Genomic DNA, 18156 nt, shown 5'->3' on the forward strand with positions numbered 1-18156 from the left:
CAAAGTCATAAACTCTGGAAATAAATTGATACAATTAATTTTTAGTAATGGAAAGGTTTCTGTGGTAAGACAAACACACACAGCTCATATACTACACATACAACGGCTACAATGGCGGTTTCCTTGCACAGCTAATGCAATCGTTGCATCAAAGACGAGCTCAAACGTCAGGTCGATTCTGAGCACGCGTGTAGGTGATTAGCCATAACCACACCGTTTTCCTTAATGTTTTTCTCCTTGGTCTTATTGTCTTAATATAGTACACGCCCCCCTAGACAAGATAATTAGTTTGAGTAAATGATGATCAAAGGTAGTCAAGAAACGCCGCGGGGAAAAAAAAAATTACATTACAATTCCAGATCAACGAGACCTGTGACGTTGACTAAGACACTTTACCAGCGAAAAAAATGCAAATCCTCATTCAAGTGAATTCTGAGAAGAAAACAGAAGGAAGGCGTTTAAAATCAGAGTTCAAATACCTCTGCGACGGCCGCCCGTTTTTAAAGACACAGAAAGGCATAGATATAGGTTTTTGGTGATTCCATAGCGGTTGTATATACCTACAATTTGGAATTAATAAGATTATATTATGGCGAAAAAAAAATAACCTCCATGTTCTTGAGACAAATCAACTAAAAGTGCCTTTAAGTATCGTGGCATTCGATATTCGATCAATTGACTGACATATGGTAAGATAAAGCTATTTCGCTGGGACGATTTCGTCTGATTACCATTTAATATATAGGTTTTTTTTGTTTTTTGTTTTTTTCTGGAGGGCTTCACGCAATCGATAACCACTCTGTTATTAAAGAGACAGACAAATGATAGGAGACTCCTGCACCTTATGCAATCTGTCGAACGAAGACAAGAATCTTTATTTACATACAAGTAGAGCAGTTCTGGGGAAAGAACAAAATATTGACTCAACTGCTCCCTTACGGTAAACATGAGAATTTCCTTCTATACTGTAGTAACAAAACTAGACAAATTCGCCTTCAGAAACAAAAGATAATTGTGCTCGCTTCAACCATACGCAACAGTCAACAAAACGATCAAGGACCAAGTCGATGCCTCCTTCCAGCATCTATTGCTTTCCATTGCTCTATTCCAAATTGAATTTCCAACTCTCGAATAATTAACGTCGGTTAGTTCGGCGCGAATGGATATCTGGGATCATCTGGATTGACGTCATGGTGGCTTCAATACAGGGCTGAATTAAAACATTGAAGCCAGTCATTTGTTTTTCCAAAGATAATAAGGGCAGACAGAAATTGATCTTTAGCTTGCAATAATTATGAATTTCCCGGGCGTTTTTATCCGAAAGCGTGAATCTAAATTTCGGTGGAACATCTTCAATCTGGCCACCTGAAAGTTTCAACCAATCACAGCTCTGGTCTGTTGCTGGTGTCGAGATAACATCTACCACTGGGTTAAAAATTATTTCTAACGCTGACTTAAGAGTCGGGAAATCCACATTGTGTTGGCAATCACTGTGGTCGCTAGACTGGTTCACAATTCTGTTTCCTACACTTGGCCGAGCTGGCGGGTTGATTCAAAATTATGTTCTGGTCGACAGGTTTTGCGTCTGAGGGTCGAGTTTGTTTTGGTAACTTGATCAAAATTTTGAATCGTTTTGGGAATAATTTGTTTTAAATCATAGCATTATTGCTGGGAGTTGTTTTCTACGCGCTGGTATTAAATGAAATTTAATACTTTTGTCGCTCACTTGTCGCGCTGTTAAAGTCAAAGAAATTTGGACTTATTTAACAGCCGATAAAAATTATCTGTATTAATTGCTCACAATCGCACTGCTCGATTGGTGAGATCATCAACAAATTCAGAATCTTTCTTTTGAAATCGTGCTCTGATTGGCTGAACACTCTCAGGTAGCACTCAGTGCTTAAATTCGGTACACTGTAGAAATTCCGTCGACCACAGGAAAGCAACAAAACAAAAACGGAAGAAGTTAATTCTCAAACCCCGAATCAACATACGGTACGGTACACAAAAAATAAACCAGTTAGTGTGACCCATTAACGGTGATTGAGCAAGGATCACTAAACAGTTCACACTGGCCATTTGCTGTGATAGCACGAACAGCAAAATGATACGAGGCTCCTTGGAGAAACTGAGTCATCGTACATGCCATAGGAAGAGCGAGAGCGTCCACGATACCCAAACTTTCCCAATTGGCCAAACGTCCCGCTTCGGTGGCAACGGACATCACATATAGTTCATACTTGACAACTTTTGATTCGTCTTCGCGGTTTTTTAAATCCCATGACAAAATAATTCCATTGTCACTTTGTTCTACACTAAGAACAGGTTTTATAGAGTCCAGATGGTTACTAACTTTGCCATCCTCGTGATCTTCTAGTCTACTCATGGCTCGGGCCTGTGAGTGTAGTCTATCTTCCGGTGTATAAACGTGAGTGGAATCATCTTGGTGTGGGATTGACAACGTTTGGTTGCACTGATTATCTTTCTCTGTACATATTGGTAAACGGACAGAGTTATTAGCATTGTGGGAGAGCGTGCTCTCTGCCAAGGGTTGAGAAGGGGACGACTGAAAATAACCACTGCCTCCCTGATAAATAGTTGAAACCAAGGAAGCATCTTCTTTAGGCGTGACTTTGCCACCGTTTTTCAAATTAGAATCTTGAACAGATCCCATTTGCGCACCCCTGACTGTTAGAGCAAGAGCGTAGTCATTCGTTTTGGATTGGCTAGTCGAAGAAGTTACGCACTGACTTTCTGGAAAACGGTCATCTGTTATTGTTTTAGATGAAGAAGGCGTGGTAGGATTTGACAGAGAAGCACTTCTTACAACTGGATGTCCATTCTCCCTTCCAGACAAAGATGACAGCTTCCGCACTACGTTTGTAGAATTTGCTTGAGTACCATTTTGCGTCGATTGCATGGATGAAGTAGAAAACCTCATCAGACTCTGATTGGAAAGTAAAAAACTGGCATTTGGGCTGTTTCGTAGAGGGACAGCTAACTGCGAGGACTGCAACCCATTTGGTGAGGCGTCTACCATTTGGTTATGGCGTAAGTGCTGCTGGCTAACTTGTCCTGAAGAGATGGGGACGTCTCTTTGATTTTGATAAGCCTGTGTTTGCATCTCCTGGTGATAATAGGTACCATCTCTCATACTTTGAGGAGGACACTCAAATGGTGTAGTGGGCTGTGTTTGACTAGGAGGAGCTTGTACAGAGTGGTAATTTTTGGCATTCGTCGTATTATTAAAACGGACAGATTGTCCAGGAACAAGCATCTCATTAGGATTCATATTTGGCACTGTAAATTGACGGTTATATTGCCAGAGTGGTTGTGTACTTAAATGTGATTTGGGGTATATCATGGTTTGTTGAAGCTGATTTGGTGCCGCTGGAGGCTGCAAGTAACCTGCTCTTTGCTGATACTGCGTTAACCAGGAAGGTTGCAGTTGCTGTTGGTATTGTTGGTAATGCTGTGGTAGTTGGTATTGCTGTTGTCTTTGCTGTTGTGGTTGCGGTTGTTGTTGCTGTTGATGTAGTTGTTGTTGTAGTTGTTGTGGTGGTGGGGGTATTGGAAGTGGTAATTGTTGTGGCTGCTGAGGTAAAAGTTGCTGCAGTGGTTGAAGTTGTTGCTGTTGCTGTTGTCGTTGCTGATGCTGATGTTGGTGGTGTTGTTGTTGATGATGAATGTATCCCTGAATACCTACGGTACTATAGTCATTTTTATGTGGAGCAATCTGCTCGTTTGGATTGTAATATATTTGAGTCTGGGGAGGATGACCACGTCGCTGATGATGAAAACCGGCTTGTGCCATTTGGTTAGGGAACCCTCTAGTTTCTTGCTGACGAAAAGAAACTGGTCGATCTAACGATTTTCTCACTGGGGCGGGACTGTTCTGTGCTCCCGTTTGTTGTGGCACTAACTGCGTGGGCTGTACAGGTCGCGGCACTTCAAACGATTGTTTGAGATATGCATTTTCAGGAGCTACTGGGTGTGTGTTTCCGGTTTGGAGTGATTGTTGGGCAGATGTTGGAAAGTTCAGTTGACCTTTGGAGAGATTCTGATGGTACTGATAATTTGAAGTCGTTGAAGCTGTTTGATTGGCAGATGCTGCAGTTGAAATAGAATGCTGAGAGTTAAGTGATGGTTGCGTGACTGGAAGACATTGTTGTTGTGAAAAAGCGGAGGATAAAGCTGACTGAGTTGCAACTCCCTGAGCATAAGCACGTGTTATATTAGCAGGCACCATCAATTGATCCTTGTCGTGTCCTAACTGACTATGACTTTGTTGCTGCCGACATACAGGCGTTGGCGAAATGTTACCTTGCCTTTTCTCTGAATTTTGGCTTCCAGCTGTGTTTCTTTTGCTGGTATCTGGGGAACAACATGGACAACCCAGAGGGGGTCTTCGCCGTCTAGGTGCTGTAACTTCCTGGCTAGTGTGAAGCTCACTTGATTTCGAAGCAGTCTCACCTGTGGATTGCGAACGTTGTTTCCGTCCTAAAGCTGGGACTGAATCTGCCTTAGCTCTGCAGTTATGTTTCACGTTGGGGTACGAATCGGGTAGCATTTCGTGAAAACCTCGGATGCGATACTGGGAGGATGTACTGTTTGCAGGCGGTGTATTTTCTGGCTTGGGGTCGTCTTCTTTGGTCTGAGCCTGGTCTTCTTGGGTAATCTGTGCAACCGTCTCAGGACATTGGTCTCGAAACGCGACTAGCTGGTCGCTTCTAACGCCACTTTGCTTCGAAGTAGTGAGAGTATTTCCACTCTGACTGTGCATAAGTACCAGTCTTGCTGTTGGTGAGTCATTTTCGTTATTTTGTGGTGGAACGTGGCGAGATGCCTGATAAGTTGACTGAGTGTTCCGATCACCTGGTCTCGGATGATTTGAAGGCGCAGGCTGAACATGAGGAGGTTGTGGTACTTGAGTCGTTTGCTGGACAGCAGTTTGACTAACTGGAATAATCGAAGTGGAAGGAAGTACTTGCTGAGGTCGGACGGTGGCGATGCGATGTATTGGCCCGGTACTAGTTTTTTGTATGCACACAGGAACACTGCCTGAACAGGGTACTGCCACGCCCGACAGTTGGCCTTGCATTCCTACATTGTTAGCAGCGGCACAATTCATTGCTATATTGCTTGTCACTGAGCTTTGTATGGGTATGGTTGTGGCTTGCAAAGACCTGGCTTTGTTTCCTTGAGAAATGGGCATTCCATTTGACCTGTGGCCAAGAAATCGATGCTCTGGAAGTATAAATGTCTCGCGACAGTGTACAGGTGGATGGTGATAAGGCGTTCTAGGCACTAAGCCATCTCCGGAAGTAACATACTGTATTTTGGGGAGCGAGGCGTTAGCTTGGCTCCTTTGTGTAGAAGGAAATGATGTCATTGGTTGCTGCCATGTATTGTGAAAAACTGCTGGCGGGTTTTGCGTAGGTTGAACGTTGGAAGATGCACCACAAACTTTTACTATGACTGGTCCGTCCTCAGAACCGCATGACGGTCTCCGTTCTTCTGAAGCAGTTGTCACAGGCTTCTCTGCGCCGTGACTAGCCGTCCAAGCCCGACTCAGAATCTAAACAAATAGCAAGAAGTGAGAAACAATAGTTACGATAGATCCAAATAAGGTCAGGTGTTGCCATGTGTCGGGGATTTAAACTTGGCGCGTTCAGCATCTTTTTTTTTTTTCCTTTATTTCTTTTTTTCATTGTTCTGTGTCGTTTTTGATTTGTTTATTTGCTTTTCTTTGCAGAATAAACGCCCCAAATGGGGTTGAACAAGAATAAGCAAAGGACTTCTTAAAATATCCACGGTATTATGTCGACATACCAAAGGACACACTTACCATTCCCATAGAGACTTGAGTGCCTCGTGATACAGTCGTAGCCGTCCTGTTCTCTCTCTAAAGACAAAATGCACGTCATACACTCTATATTCTTCCAGCAATCCCGTGAGTGCAACAGCTGAAAGCAAACGTACATCTCGCGCAAATCCTTAAGGACTTTTTCACGGTAGCCACGTATTTGTGTTTCCAAACAACGTCAAACAATAGGCCATTTAACGGCGTGAGAACAGAAATCATTTCCCGAGGGGACTAATTTAGTTTTCTTGTAATATCAACCAGATCGTCGTGGTGCCAAGTTAAAAAAAAACGCTCTATCTGTACTTACTTGATAATAATACTTATTGGGGGAATATTGTTGCAAACCAGCGTGCAAACTGCAAAAGCGTTTGTGCTATATTAGCCTGTTCTTACTCCTTTAGCAAGATACATGATCGCCGTTGCAGTCAGCTGGTCGTCGGTAGTCGAAGCTATTTCTGAGCAATGAATGTAAGTCTCGTTACATTAACAATTACTTAAACATTAACCATGACATTTTATAATATCCCACCTCGCTGTAGAGATTCATAATGGATGTCTGAAGTCTGTCAGCTTTATCCTCCAACTGCATGTTTCTTCGTTCAAGAATCGCCACTTTCCGCCTTAAAGCTGATACAGTTCCACTGTAAACTGCTGATTGCTGTAGTTTTAGCATGCGTTTTGCCACCAAGTCTTTCAACATCTGACGATTAATTGAAGTTGTCAGTAATACGTCTAGTAAATGTTTCTATTACTTTCCCACATTAATTACGACTACTTATTTAGTCTACCCTGACTTTTTTTACACCAAATTTCACAGGTAAACTGAAAATACGTTTTAGACTAATCATCGATCTTACCATGACTTCTAAAAAGTCACCATCAGCGACGGAAAACGTAATTTGGAAAGCAACATTTGGACTAAGGATGACGCAAAAGACCAACTTAGTTCGGTAAAAGCTGCTTCGGAAATTTACTGATAATGACTGCTCTAACTTTTATAGTCTTCCACCTTATCGGTAATTTTCACATGCACGGCCAACCAAAAATATTTCACCTTGTAGGGTGCATTCCTATGGGGCGATCTGGATCAGGATCAGTGATCCAAGAAAACTTGGACTATGGTGCATCACAAAAGCCGATAAATCCGTGACCAGAGTGGATTCATCGGCTCCTTGGATGTACCGTGATCTTAGTGATCTTGGATCACTGATTCTAATCAAGATCACCTCACAAGAACGCACCCGTAGGGTACACCACGGACTATCTATTAAACTTAAATCTCAAAAATAAATAAACAACTAAACAATAATAATAAGAAAAAGAAGACGAAGAAGAAAAAGAAGAAGAAGAAGAAGAAGAAGAATATTAATATTGATCTGCGTTGTTACAACGAAACCCCGGGAGAGGGGCTTCATCTACCCCCTCCCCTTATACCACTGAGGGGGATGAGTTTGTGTGTACGTCTAAGGGTTGAAGGCCTTTTCGCGTCTTCCGTTAGAAGACTATCCTGATATCATACCTTGCGAAATCGTCGTTTGAAGAAATCACTTTCATCGCTTATTATATCATAAGTTTGTGTTGCGCCTAATCGTCCTTGATCAGACATCTCGTTTGGAAAGACACGTTGACTGGTACTGCTCGTATCTCGTCTGTGAACAGCCCTTAATAGGTTCTTCTGGTTGCTAACTGGTTGTGCTTCAGGGCTCTGTGTTTGAAAGTCGGTAGATGCCTTCCCTTTGTGTTGAGATGATAGTCGTTGTACTAAATGGCGCTGGCGCGAACTCCTACGAACTCCTGATGTGTCTGTGACGGAAGACGCAGATTTCAGAGATGCTGACACTTCAGTTAAATCACTTTGGTCTTCTCCCTCAGGTGATTCCTGATTCTCCCGTGGGACAGAACAAATCTCATCGCCTTGGTCACCGCTTGTTGTTTGTATTTGTAAATTACCTTCATCTGAGGTAGAATGTTTCGGCAACAGTTCCTCTAAGGAATTTTCACTGTCCTGTTGAAACGTGACGCAAGTATATTCTGGTGTTTCATTATAATCTATTGGCTCTTGCTTGATCCTGTACAAAATGTTTGCATCCAAATGTACAACAGCATGCCCTTCAATTGTCTCTTCCGCACATTCTTCATCTGCAACAAGGAAGGGACAAGTGAAAGACACATATTTCAACTGTGGCTTAAACATGAAATTTATAAGTAAGGATCTTCCCTAATCTTCCCAGTGTGACCACCAAGGATGTGCTGCTTCACCAACATCCTCCCTCCTCCTCAGGCTGCAGTCAGTGTATCCAACTTCCAGCAGAACATAGTCCACAGTACCCCCGCCCCCTCAGAGTCCTTTGGCGATGTTATGGATGTTATAGAAAAAGAAGATACTCACCAGTCTCTCTTGGTGTCACAAATCTCCTGAAAAGTAAAGATAAAAAAGTAATGTGACTTTGCCATATAAAAAAATCCCTAGTCTCCTATGATTATTTCTAGAGTTAAAGTCTAATCCGAAGGAGAGTGGAACGGTTCACCCACGAGGGAATAGCTAAATAAATAAGATCACATGCTCTCACTGGGAACACCAAAGAGGTCAAAATAAACTATGAAAGAACTAGGATGGGTTTGATTGGCGAGGATTTAGAAGTTTTCACCAAACTTCCATATTTCAATGCAATATTAACGTATATCTAATTTCAAAACGTAACCCCCTCTTTACGCTCATACTCAAAACCCCTTTCCGACCCTAATAAATGTATTTAGGGTTTGATGTGCGTAACTACGTACCTTCTTTTAATGGGAATTTCCACAGATTCCATGTTGTGAGCCTATATTGCAGTGACGGATTCCTAAGACCAGATCACAAACATTACACTCGGTCTTGAAAATTTTCGCAGCGTCTAGATTGACCAGTCCCGAACATACTTTTATTAATTCAAGGGATAGCCTGCGTAGCAGCCGTTTCCTTTCCTTTTCAGGCGGAGATATCGAACAAGCGAGCGAGCAAGCGGGCGAGCGAAGGAGCGCACCTGGGGTGAGAAAGAAATGGGGAGAAGTCGGAAGGGAGTGAACGAGAAGGGGGGAGGGGTGGGGAGAAAAGGAATCGCCTGCAGCAGGAGCCATAATCGGGGACGGAGACCGTAAGCGCGCGCCATTTCTAGTATTGGGGTTGTCCCCATGATATGGGACAATAATTCTATTTTTAGAACAAATTGCGCCATCGCCTCAGGCACACGCGCGTACATGCTGCGAGGATTTTTGCAGATGTCGCGCGGGGGAAAAGGCGTCCGAAATTCCCGAAATTTTTCATGTTTTTGGCCCACAACTCAACGCGTTTACGTCTGTTGGAATTTTGCTTAAGTATTTTCGTCGTAAGCTGCTCCAGTTTGAGTCAAGTAAGACAGTGTCGAATTTTAGGTATGTTCCGCTGTAAGCTTACAGATATCGCTGACCAAGTTGTGTTCCGACGGATGCTTCTTTTACATGAGCTGTACATTACTCCACTTTAAATTTCACATATGTTGAAGATTAACAGCTTTTCCATTACACAGCAAAAAACTAGCTGGATATATTTAGATATAGCAGAGCTTCAGGACTTCATAGTTTCCTAGCTCCTCTTGCCACACGCTTGCGAGGAATTTGTCAGTCTATCGCGACCGAAAAGTAAAACAAAATAATTGCTAGTTTGAGTTTCGCTTGAATTGTAAGCAACGCTTGATGTTTCATCAAGGCCCAATAACTTTACGTCCGTAGATACTGCTCAGTTTTATTCGTGTAAAAATCCAGTAAATTCTCTGTTGTCGATGAATGAGAGCGCCCGCCGATGCGTGTTTTGTACAGTCAGTAAACATGACAAATTGTACTTCCACCGTACTTTCGTGTGAAAGCGTACATCGAACTCAAACAATAACTCTGTAGTTTTTAAATATGTTTAAGATTGATAAATGTTTGAGAACATATTAAAAGCTAAACTGAAAATATGTGAATAAAGCAGAAATAATCAGCAAAGTTACGATAACGCTTCTTTAATCAACTTGGAATAACGATTTCGATTTTGTTGATCGAGTTATCAAAACTCCTTGTCTATTTTCATTTTCGCAGTGTAAAACTTCACTATGCTTATGTTGAAGAAAGACACATGATGTTAGTAGCCTTTTTTGCGTTCGTGAAATTTGTTACAGCAGCTCAGCACAAAAGATAACGAAAGAAATCTTTGTCAAGATTTGTTGACAATTGAAAACACCGACTCGGACTTGAAAGTGCACGAACTGCACTATGCAAATGAGCTAACTGCACGCGTCAGACTTTCCTTTCAAAAACTTTTGCAAACCCACCAAACAAGCAGAAACAATAAGAAACCGTCAAAACAGGTTTTGGTTATGATGAACCATTGTCTGAAAAACTCACAAATTAACTCGATACCAGAGTAGAGAGTTTTCTTGCTATATTCTTAAGTCAGAACAAACGCAAAAACATACGCGTAAGCTTACAACCAGCGTGAGCAGATCTTATTATTCATTCCCAGCGCGAGATTGAAGTCTTGTTTTCGACCCCGAAAAACCCACCTTTTCCGTTAGCTCAGAGCATAAAACTACATATAAGCGCCTTGGTCCGTATTCCCTGCCTTATTCCCTGCTATCGCTGTGAAAAATACGCAAGAGAATCTCTCAACTCTCACCATTTGATCACGCAACGTGACAACATCCACGCGAGAGCCCCAGACATGTGCATGAATCCGCGCGGATATATGACGTCAGGATGGCGCAATTTGTTCTAAAAATAGAAAAATTGTCCCATATCATAGGTACGCGCGAATCCCGAGACTTACGGTCTCCGTCCCCGATTATGGCTCCTGCCTGCAGTCAATCCCGAACATTTTAGCGAAATCCGTTCGCCCACGAACGGGAAGCAATAGTACAATCTGATTGGGTAGTAACCCGTCAATCAAAGACTGACATCAGTGACAAAATCAAAATACATATGGCCGAGTCCGAGGAAGCGTTGGAATTTCCTGTTTTGGAAAAGTTGAAAGATCTTTCGCAAAACGGCGAACACATCGATCTAAAACCGAAGCAAGAGGCTGCCATTAGAGTCCAGTCCTTGGACAGGATATCCTTGCAATCCAATCAAATATTCGTGGGAGTGAAGAAACTTTCAAAAGCTTCGGCATGTATTCTCAACGTCTGTCCAGTGTAAAATGGGGTTGACGGGCCTACACGACTCCTACGGTTCGTGACATTTGTACATTTGCCGTTCTCATTTCTGTCTCTCGACCTTTCTTTGCTTCACATTTGTTTATCTTGTGTTATTATGAGGAATTTTAGGAACTGTGGAGCCGTCAGACAGTGCTTTTGCAGTTTTTTTTGAGGTGATAGGTACACATGGTTACCGCCGTTATCTGCATGTCGCTTCACAGAGTTTGACACCTCTTTTTTAAAATTTGTCATGTGCTCACAGTTTCTATCGGTTGTTATCTATTGCACGGTAGGTTTTTTAAGTCTCTAAGTATTGGCTTTCGAGGGAAAACGTTTGACATATTTCGTTATGCACATCTATTGTGCCGCCCGGCTGGTTGATTCAGTAGAACTGCCAAGTACAGTACATTGCTTGTTATCACGATATCACGGATATCATATCTTCGTCCTGCTTTCTTTCAGAGATTGCCATAGCATTACTTCGAGAAATCCATACATTTGTACAGAGACGTTCCTATGTTTCTTGCACCAGTTTGGTCGAGTGTATGTAGCCCCATTTTCCAAACAATGACAGTCGCGCCGGGGGGGGGGGGGGGCACTGCCATATATGGGCTATATAGGTATGTGCCGCTGTGAAGGGTTTACTCTAGGATAGGGTATATCAATCAGAGCGTTTGGGTCTAGAATAGGGTATCATTTTTCACAAAACTGACTGGCTGGTTGAAAATTTTATCTAGATTAAGGAAACCAGGAACTGCCACCCCAAAATATAAAAAAATCAAATCGACAAGTTTAAATTTACGCATATCAGCCTCAACAGTGTCGATAGATGGGAGGATTTGGGGAGTTTACTCTAGTATAGGTTAGCAAATTTTAGCTGAATTAGCTCTGGTATAGGCTAAAGATTCCAGGGTCCCAGCGGCACATCCCCACCCAGAAATTCCCAAAATACCACCCCCCCCCCCCGGGCAGTCGCGGCAATAGGCCATTTCCGAGTTCCCTTTTGCTTCTGTGTCAAAACGAGTCTAAGTGCGAAACCATTCATATGTGAAAATGAGTTCGGCTTACAGGTTCATTTTCATACAGATCAAAGTCATTTTCACGAAAATGGTTTTGCACTTAAACTCGTACCTTAAACAGAGGCACAAGGGAACTCGGAAATGGCCCAATCCGAGGCCATATCATTATAAAAAGGAATCGTATTTACGCGCACCATTTGCTCTTAACCTGCGAACAGGCTTCCAGCGAGTCCGCCCCGATCGTTTCGCTCTCCGAATTTTTCAGTTTCGCGCTCGTCCGCTCGCTTTCCTCGCCGGGAGCCTGCTTGCAGGCTATATTTGCTTTTAGCGGACTCTATCAAGCTCATGCTGGGCGCTTGTCAAAAATGATTTACCGGACGTTAATGATCATTGGTTCTCAAATGACTGTTGGCTCCCAAAGGGAGTGCGGCATGTCTGGGGGCGTTCGGTAAAATGTCTGGGATTGATAGACTGCAAAACAGTCGTTTTCGGAAGGTACGAAGCGCCGTAAGAGCAATCCTCGCGTGTGAAGCGCGCGAGCCTCACACGTCGTTTTTACACTCGCCCCAGACCTTTCGTATATTGACCGTCGCCCGCGTTCGCAAAAAATAGTACTGTTTTGCAGTGCAGGGATTGATTGCAGGCGTTTCCTTCCCTTGCCTCACCCCCTCCCCCTGCTCCTATTTTTCGCATTCGCTCGTAGTTTCGTTCCCTTCGCGTGGTTTCTTGGAAACGCCCGCTACGCAGGTATCGTTTCAAAATTACAAAAGGGTATACACGGATTTTTCTGCCGCGTATACTTGTTTACATACGTTACGTATGGGCTTTGAGCCTATATATACGACCATTTAAATCGCGTATATACGCATTTTTAAAGGGCCACATATTTGCGTAGACTCAAGCGCGGGATATGCGAAATAAACGCCCAATTATACGCGTCCTAAAAAGACCCATATATACGCGTGCTTAAATGCGCGTATATGCGGGTCTCTCAAATTACGTTGTATATGCAGGCACGAAATGTGCCTTTTGACAGAATGGCTGTTCGTGCATGATAACAATGAAAATTACTTTAACTATAAATCGTCATTATGGTGGCAGTAGTAAAATGCCTTGTCTTGGTCTATCTGCTATTTAATGTTTGTTACTGCAGCTCCCCCCAGTGACTGAACTTCTAGAAACAGTTATGCGTCTTTTGAGTGACTGTTCAAGATTTTATCCTCACGCTGATCGTAACGTGATCGTTCTTCGTGAAGTTGCTGTGGATTCTGTTCACCGTTTAGTTGATTCATTGGACAGAGGTGCCCAAGCGAATGCTGATAGAATTCTGCCTCTTGAATCGCTGGTGAGACAAATTCAATACTTACTACATTGATGGAAAATGTTTGCAGTAAGAGCAGATTCATTCACCTCAGTACGCCCCATAAGGCTTTGTCACCTGGACTATCAGCTTCTAATGGAAAAGTGTGTCGTCCAGCCAATGAAATATCAATACAAGGGGAGTTTTTAAGAAAAAAAAAGAATAAGATTTACTTGGTCCCAGATATCACAATTAGTTTCCAGAGCTACTCTATTCAGTCATTCTCCAGTCGATGTTATTATACAATTTAGACGAAATGATGATTCGAGAAATAAGAGTGGTATCAGTATCATGCTGGGTCATTTACGAAGTAGAAATATCTATGTTCAGCGTCAGCGTGTAAGGGAAAGTTTATTTCGACCTGACCCAGCGGGGTCTGCTATGAGGTGGTTCAATACCATCACAAGGCGTGTTTACAGCGTCAGGGGACCTAATTCTCTCTGGCACATTGATGGACTACACTGCCTTATCAATTGGAGGTTTGTAATACATGGTGGCTTTGACAGGGTTTTTAGACTTTAAGTTGTACAACAAACAATTCTGCTGCGACTGGGCTCGCTCTGTTCTTAGCTGCTATGCAAAGTTATGGATTGCCCTTTAGAGTGTGTTCAGACGAAGGGGATGAAAATTTAGAGCTAGAAAGAGCTATGCTATGGCACAAGGAATTTAATAAAGGAAGCAAAATTGCTGGGTTGTCTGTACCCAACCAGTGAATTGAGTGTCTCTGGAGAGAAGTCTTCATTGGAGTCAGTCAGTTCTACTAAACCCTGTTCTACCAGATGGAAGAAAATGGCATCCTGGAATCGACCAGCACGATCGATCTGTTCTGTTTGCATTACACATTTCTTTCCAGGATTAACAACCAGTTAAACCTCCTAGTTGAGGCATGGAATAATCACCCTGCAAGCACAGAGGGTCACTAGACTCCTCAACAAATGTGAGTGATTTCACAAGATATATGTAATACTGGAAATACCAGCTGTCAGGGACACATTTGATGATGACACCTAACCAGGTGAATTATCTGGTGAAGATCCAAAAGGACTTACACTAAAATCACATTCTGTTTCCTAAAACTCCCCTTGAGATTTTAGAAAAAATCGACAATAACCACCCAGACTATTCAAAGATGTCTTTGTTATTGTGTAAAATACTGGAACAACGCGAGACGTTCATCTTCAGCATGCCAGCTAGATTATATTTTCCTTTTGGTCTACTACCGAGACCTATTCTTACGTTTATATCCTAATACAAATAATTGAAATCACTAGAACACTGCCTAGCTCTGTTGTCTATTTTGCTTCATCATGAGGCCGACGGTACAATGAGACTGGAGCTCGAGGGTTTTACGCTGCTAATCTGGGATGAACTTCTTCCCGTGTAGTAAACTAGCATTGGACTGCGAGCAGTCTCTTTCTTTACCTTGCGTTTCCCCATTCTCTCTTCGCTTCTTTCCCTAATTTGCATAATATTAACTGAGTTCCGCGCGCGGAGGATTTTAGGAACAAAAACCGACTACTCGTAGTCTAAAACTAGCAAAGAAAGATGTAAAGTCCAAAATATTTCTGCCAGTTGTTTCCGTTCTTATTATTTTGTCAATAATTGCAAAAGATACGTAGGCTATGATAATTGACTCAATAAAATCATTATAGACAAATTTTGTCAAACATTTCATCAGTGTAACTTGTAAAAGGACAAAAATAATACCAATCGATGAATCAATCGCTATCGATTACTATCGGCAATCGATAACAATCGACAACTCACCATTTTTTCTTTATCGATTTTTATCGATTGCTACCGGCAATCGATACCAATCTTCGATTGATATCGATTGTTGTCGATTAATATCGATCATCGGTTTATCGATTGACTACACCTGGTCCGTTTTATCAGATTGACCAGTCTGACCAACGGCTGTGAAATGGAGCGACATTTTCCTCTCAAACCGAGAAAAATGGCTCTCATCATTTCCAGTTCCTTTCCCCAAATACCCCACATAATTGAAAATCTACAGGAGAGAAGTAGAGCAATTAACCGGTTTGTCACAATGGAACGGCCTCCTTCAAAGGCGCTCCTGTGTTTTTTCCAGAAATTTTCCAGTCATACCGAACCGTTCCATGTGATCTCCAATTCTGCAGTTTCTCTGCATGGGACCATATGAGGTGATAGTGTCCGCATTGTGGATAGGTTCGACTGTATAACTTTAATAGTAGGTCAATTAACAAACAGTAACATTTTGATAGATTCAACTAATTGCACTAAAACGGGGACATGAAAGTAATTAGAGCGGAAAAAATCAACTGCAATTTTCATCGCCGGATTGCACGATAATTTATACAACAAAATACTTGACGCAAATGACCTTTCGACCGAGCTTACAATAAGCAGAATTCTTCCATAAACAACACGTAAACGGCACTTCTGTAATCTGTTCTGAGTTTGTCAATTATTTCATATTACAGTAACAAATCTAGCAATTACCATCTACAGAAACAAATCTTGCAATTACCATCTAATAAAACGATTTTTGAATATAATATAATCGGCAGAACGGCGAGACTACGGAATTTGAAACCACTTTTCAAAAAGGCGCTATTTCCTGATGATTAGATAGTCAACAAAATATGATACCCCGAAATATAAAGACTTGGTTGGATTTCCTGTCTTCCACCGATATAATATGTGATTTGTTGGTGTCATATGACCCTACACACGCTACCATTACTTAATTCACATAAATCTTTTCTTCTGCGCCACAAAGTAAATGGAATACAAAGGAAGTGGAAAGGATGGTTCACGAGCTCGCGTTTTCGAAAAGCTAATTTTTGTTTTGACAACAACGAAATTTCATTGTTTTTTCCGGTCTCATCTTTCATTCTTCGCCTCTGTTTGCGCTTGTGGTCCTACAACTAACCTAACTTAACTAACGTCTATTAACTGCCAAGCCCCAGTTGTATTTATTTTATGGGGGCATGATGTTGGGCACAAAATTGAAGACCGAAAATAATTTACAAGCCAAACCTTTTAGCTCGAACTCGATCAAGTACTTCAACAGCTTATCATATCTCTGTTCTCATGACTCATTTAATTTACTTGAAGGGACTATTTACAAACTTACCCAGTCAACTGGTATTTCTCGCACTGCCTTCTAACAATCTGTGTTGTCCTGTGAGCGTCGTCGAATGGACCTTCATACAAAGCGAACGACATATACAAGCGACATTTGTCGTTACCGCAGTGGGTTTTAACGTCCAACGTGGCGTTTGTACGGTAATTCGAACCCGTGCAACTCACGGTTTTCTTATGAATTTCATCATGTCATATTATCTTTTGGTCACCAAAATAGGACATGTGTCTGTCACTGCCCAAACATGTTTGGTGTACGATTACAAGTCAAAGCGACAAGTCTCATCTGCTGGGTTGACAGACTACTCACGACGAGTAACAAATCTGCCCAATTCAAACAAAACCAAACCAAATGTATTGCTCTTCGAGAGATATCACCTTTCATTTTTGCAAACAGTCTTTCCGCCCCCTGAAGAGTAACACTGGATTTCAAAGAGATCGCATTACCGATTGGAAGAGTAGCCTTTGTTTTAAGTGTCATCAAATTATCAACTCGAATTATATTTGTTAATTTCAGCCCTGTCAACACTGTGCAGTTACTGTATCGGGTCACGCGCTACATCAATATTATTCTCTCAGATCAATAACGCGTTCACTTCCTTGACTTTATCTTGTGACATTGTTCACAGACTTCTGAATAGTAAAAAAACTTTCTTGACTGAATATGACAGACAAAGATGTTCGAAAATAACTTTGTCTAGTCGTATTATTTTAGAAACTTTTGTTGAAGATTTTGGTAAAATAATTGTTAGTCTCTCTTCAGGAATACTCGCTCAAGTCAAAAGATTATAGGACAGTGCCTGTATACACATCTGAAGACTTATTTCAAAGACATATTTAAAAGATCGTGATCGAGGTGGCAAACAGTCTCTAAAGCTAAAATCGCATTTACTTACTCTAAAGCCTGGTTTTCACTAGCGACGCAAGCGCAAGCACTAGGGATGACCCAAGTTGAAACGAAATTCGACGCAAACACAAGCACTAGCAAAATCATCCGTACATTGCTAATTGTTTAGGCGCGAGGTAATCTGGATGCAGTGTTTTCACTGGCCAAACATAACCACGTGTGGTAAATATCCTTGTGCTTGTGGTATGCCTGAGCGGTATTTCGTTTTCACTTGTTGCAGCGCAAACGCAAGCATAAGCGCAAGCACAAGAAAAAGGAAAAATTTTGATTTTTGTGAGCTTGTGCTTATGCCTACGTCAAGGCCATTTTCACGGTGAAATAAGAATTATTGTGTTTACCCTTGTTCTTGGGCTTGTGCTTGCGTCGCTAGTGAAAACCAAGCTTATGTCAGGACAAATGTTATTTTCTAGAATATTTAATTACCACTGTGAAACCAAATTTAATGTACTCGTTGTATACCATTGCCCCTTTTCATCCATGCCGGACTGGGCGTACGTAAAGACTGAAAATAATTGCTAAGGAAGACACTTCTTGCGCCATCGGCATTCCTGTCAGTTTTATTACTTCTTCTGAACATTTTTCTTTAGTTTAATGGACTCCTTATTTCTGGGATAATGCCTGATCGGTCATTTTTTCGTACATGATTAGTTTAGTGGTGTAACAGAAAGTTCTGTTTAGCTTCTACA

The 18156-nt window shown here is 41.8% G+C and overlaps 2 protein-coding genes across 3 annotated transcripts in view; both read right to left on the reverse strand.

Moving 5' to 3' along the window:
- The window catches only part of LOC145466391 (uncharacterized), a 343779-nt gene that overhangs the window by 53713 nt on the left and 271910 nt on the right, over nucleotides 1–18156 (reverse strand). The gene's annotated exons all lie outside the window — the stretch shown is intronic.
- Nucleotides 176–17203, reverse strand: LOC145466345 (uncharacterized). Of its 2 annotated transcripts, none has more exons than XM_081450061.1 (7): nucleotides 16556–17203; nucleotides 8648–8709; nucleotides 8256–8281; nucleotides 7386–8005; nucleotides 6396–6566; nucleotides 5849–5905; nucleotides 176–5578 (listed from the first exon to the last, which is right to left on the reverse strand). In XM_081450061.1, the coding sequence occupies exons 2-7, from the start codon at nucleotides 8677–8679 to the stop codon at nucleotides 2021–2023; spliced, it is 4464 nt and encodes a 1487-aa protein (XP_081306187.1). In that variant the 5' UTR covers nucleotides 8680–8709; nucleotides 16556–17203; the 3' UTR covers nucleotides 176–2020. The 2 variants fall into 2 exon arrangements, with proteins under 2 accessions (XP_081306187.1, XP_081306186.1); XM_081450060.1 differs by having other exon boundaries at nucleotides 8648–8967; nucleotides 10717–17203.

This window comes from Orbicella franksi, chromosome 13 (genome assembly GCF_964199315.1).
Source record: "Orbicella franksi chromosome 13, jaOrbFran1.1, whole genome shotgun sequence".
Lineage (NCBI taxonomy): Eukaryota > Metazoa > Cnidaria > Anthozoa > Scleractinia > Merulinidae > Orbicella > Orbicella franksi.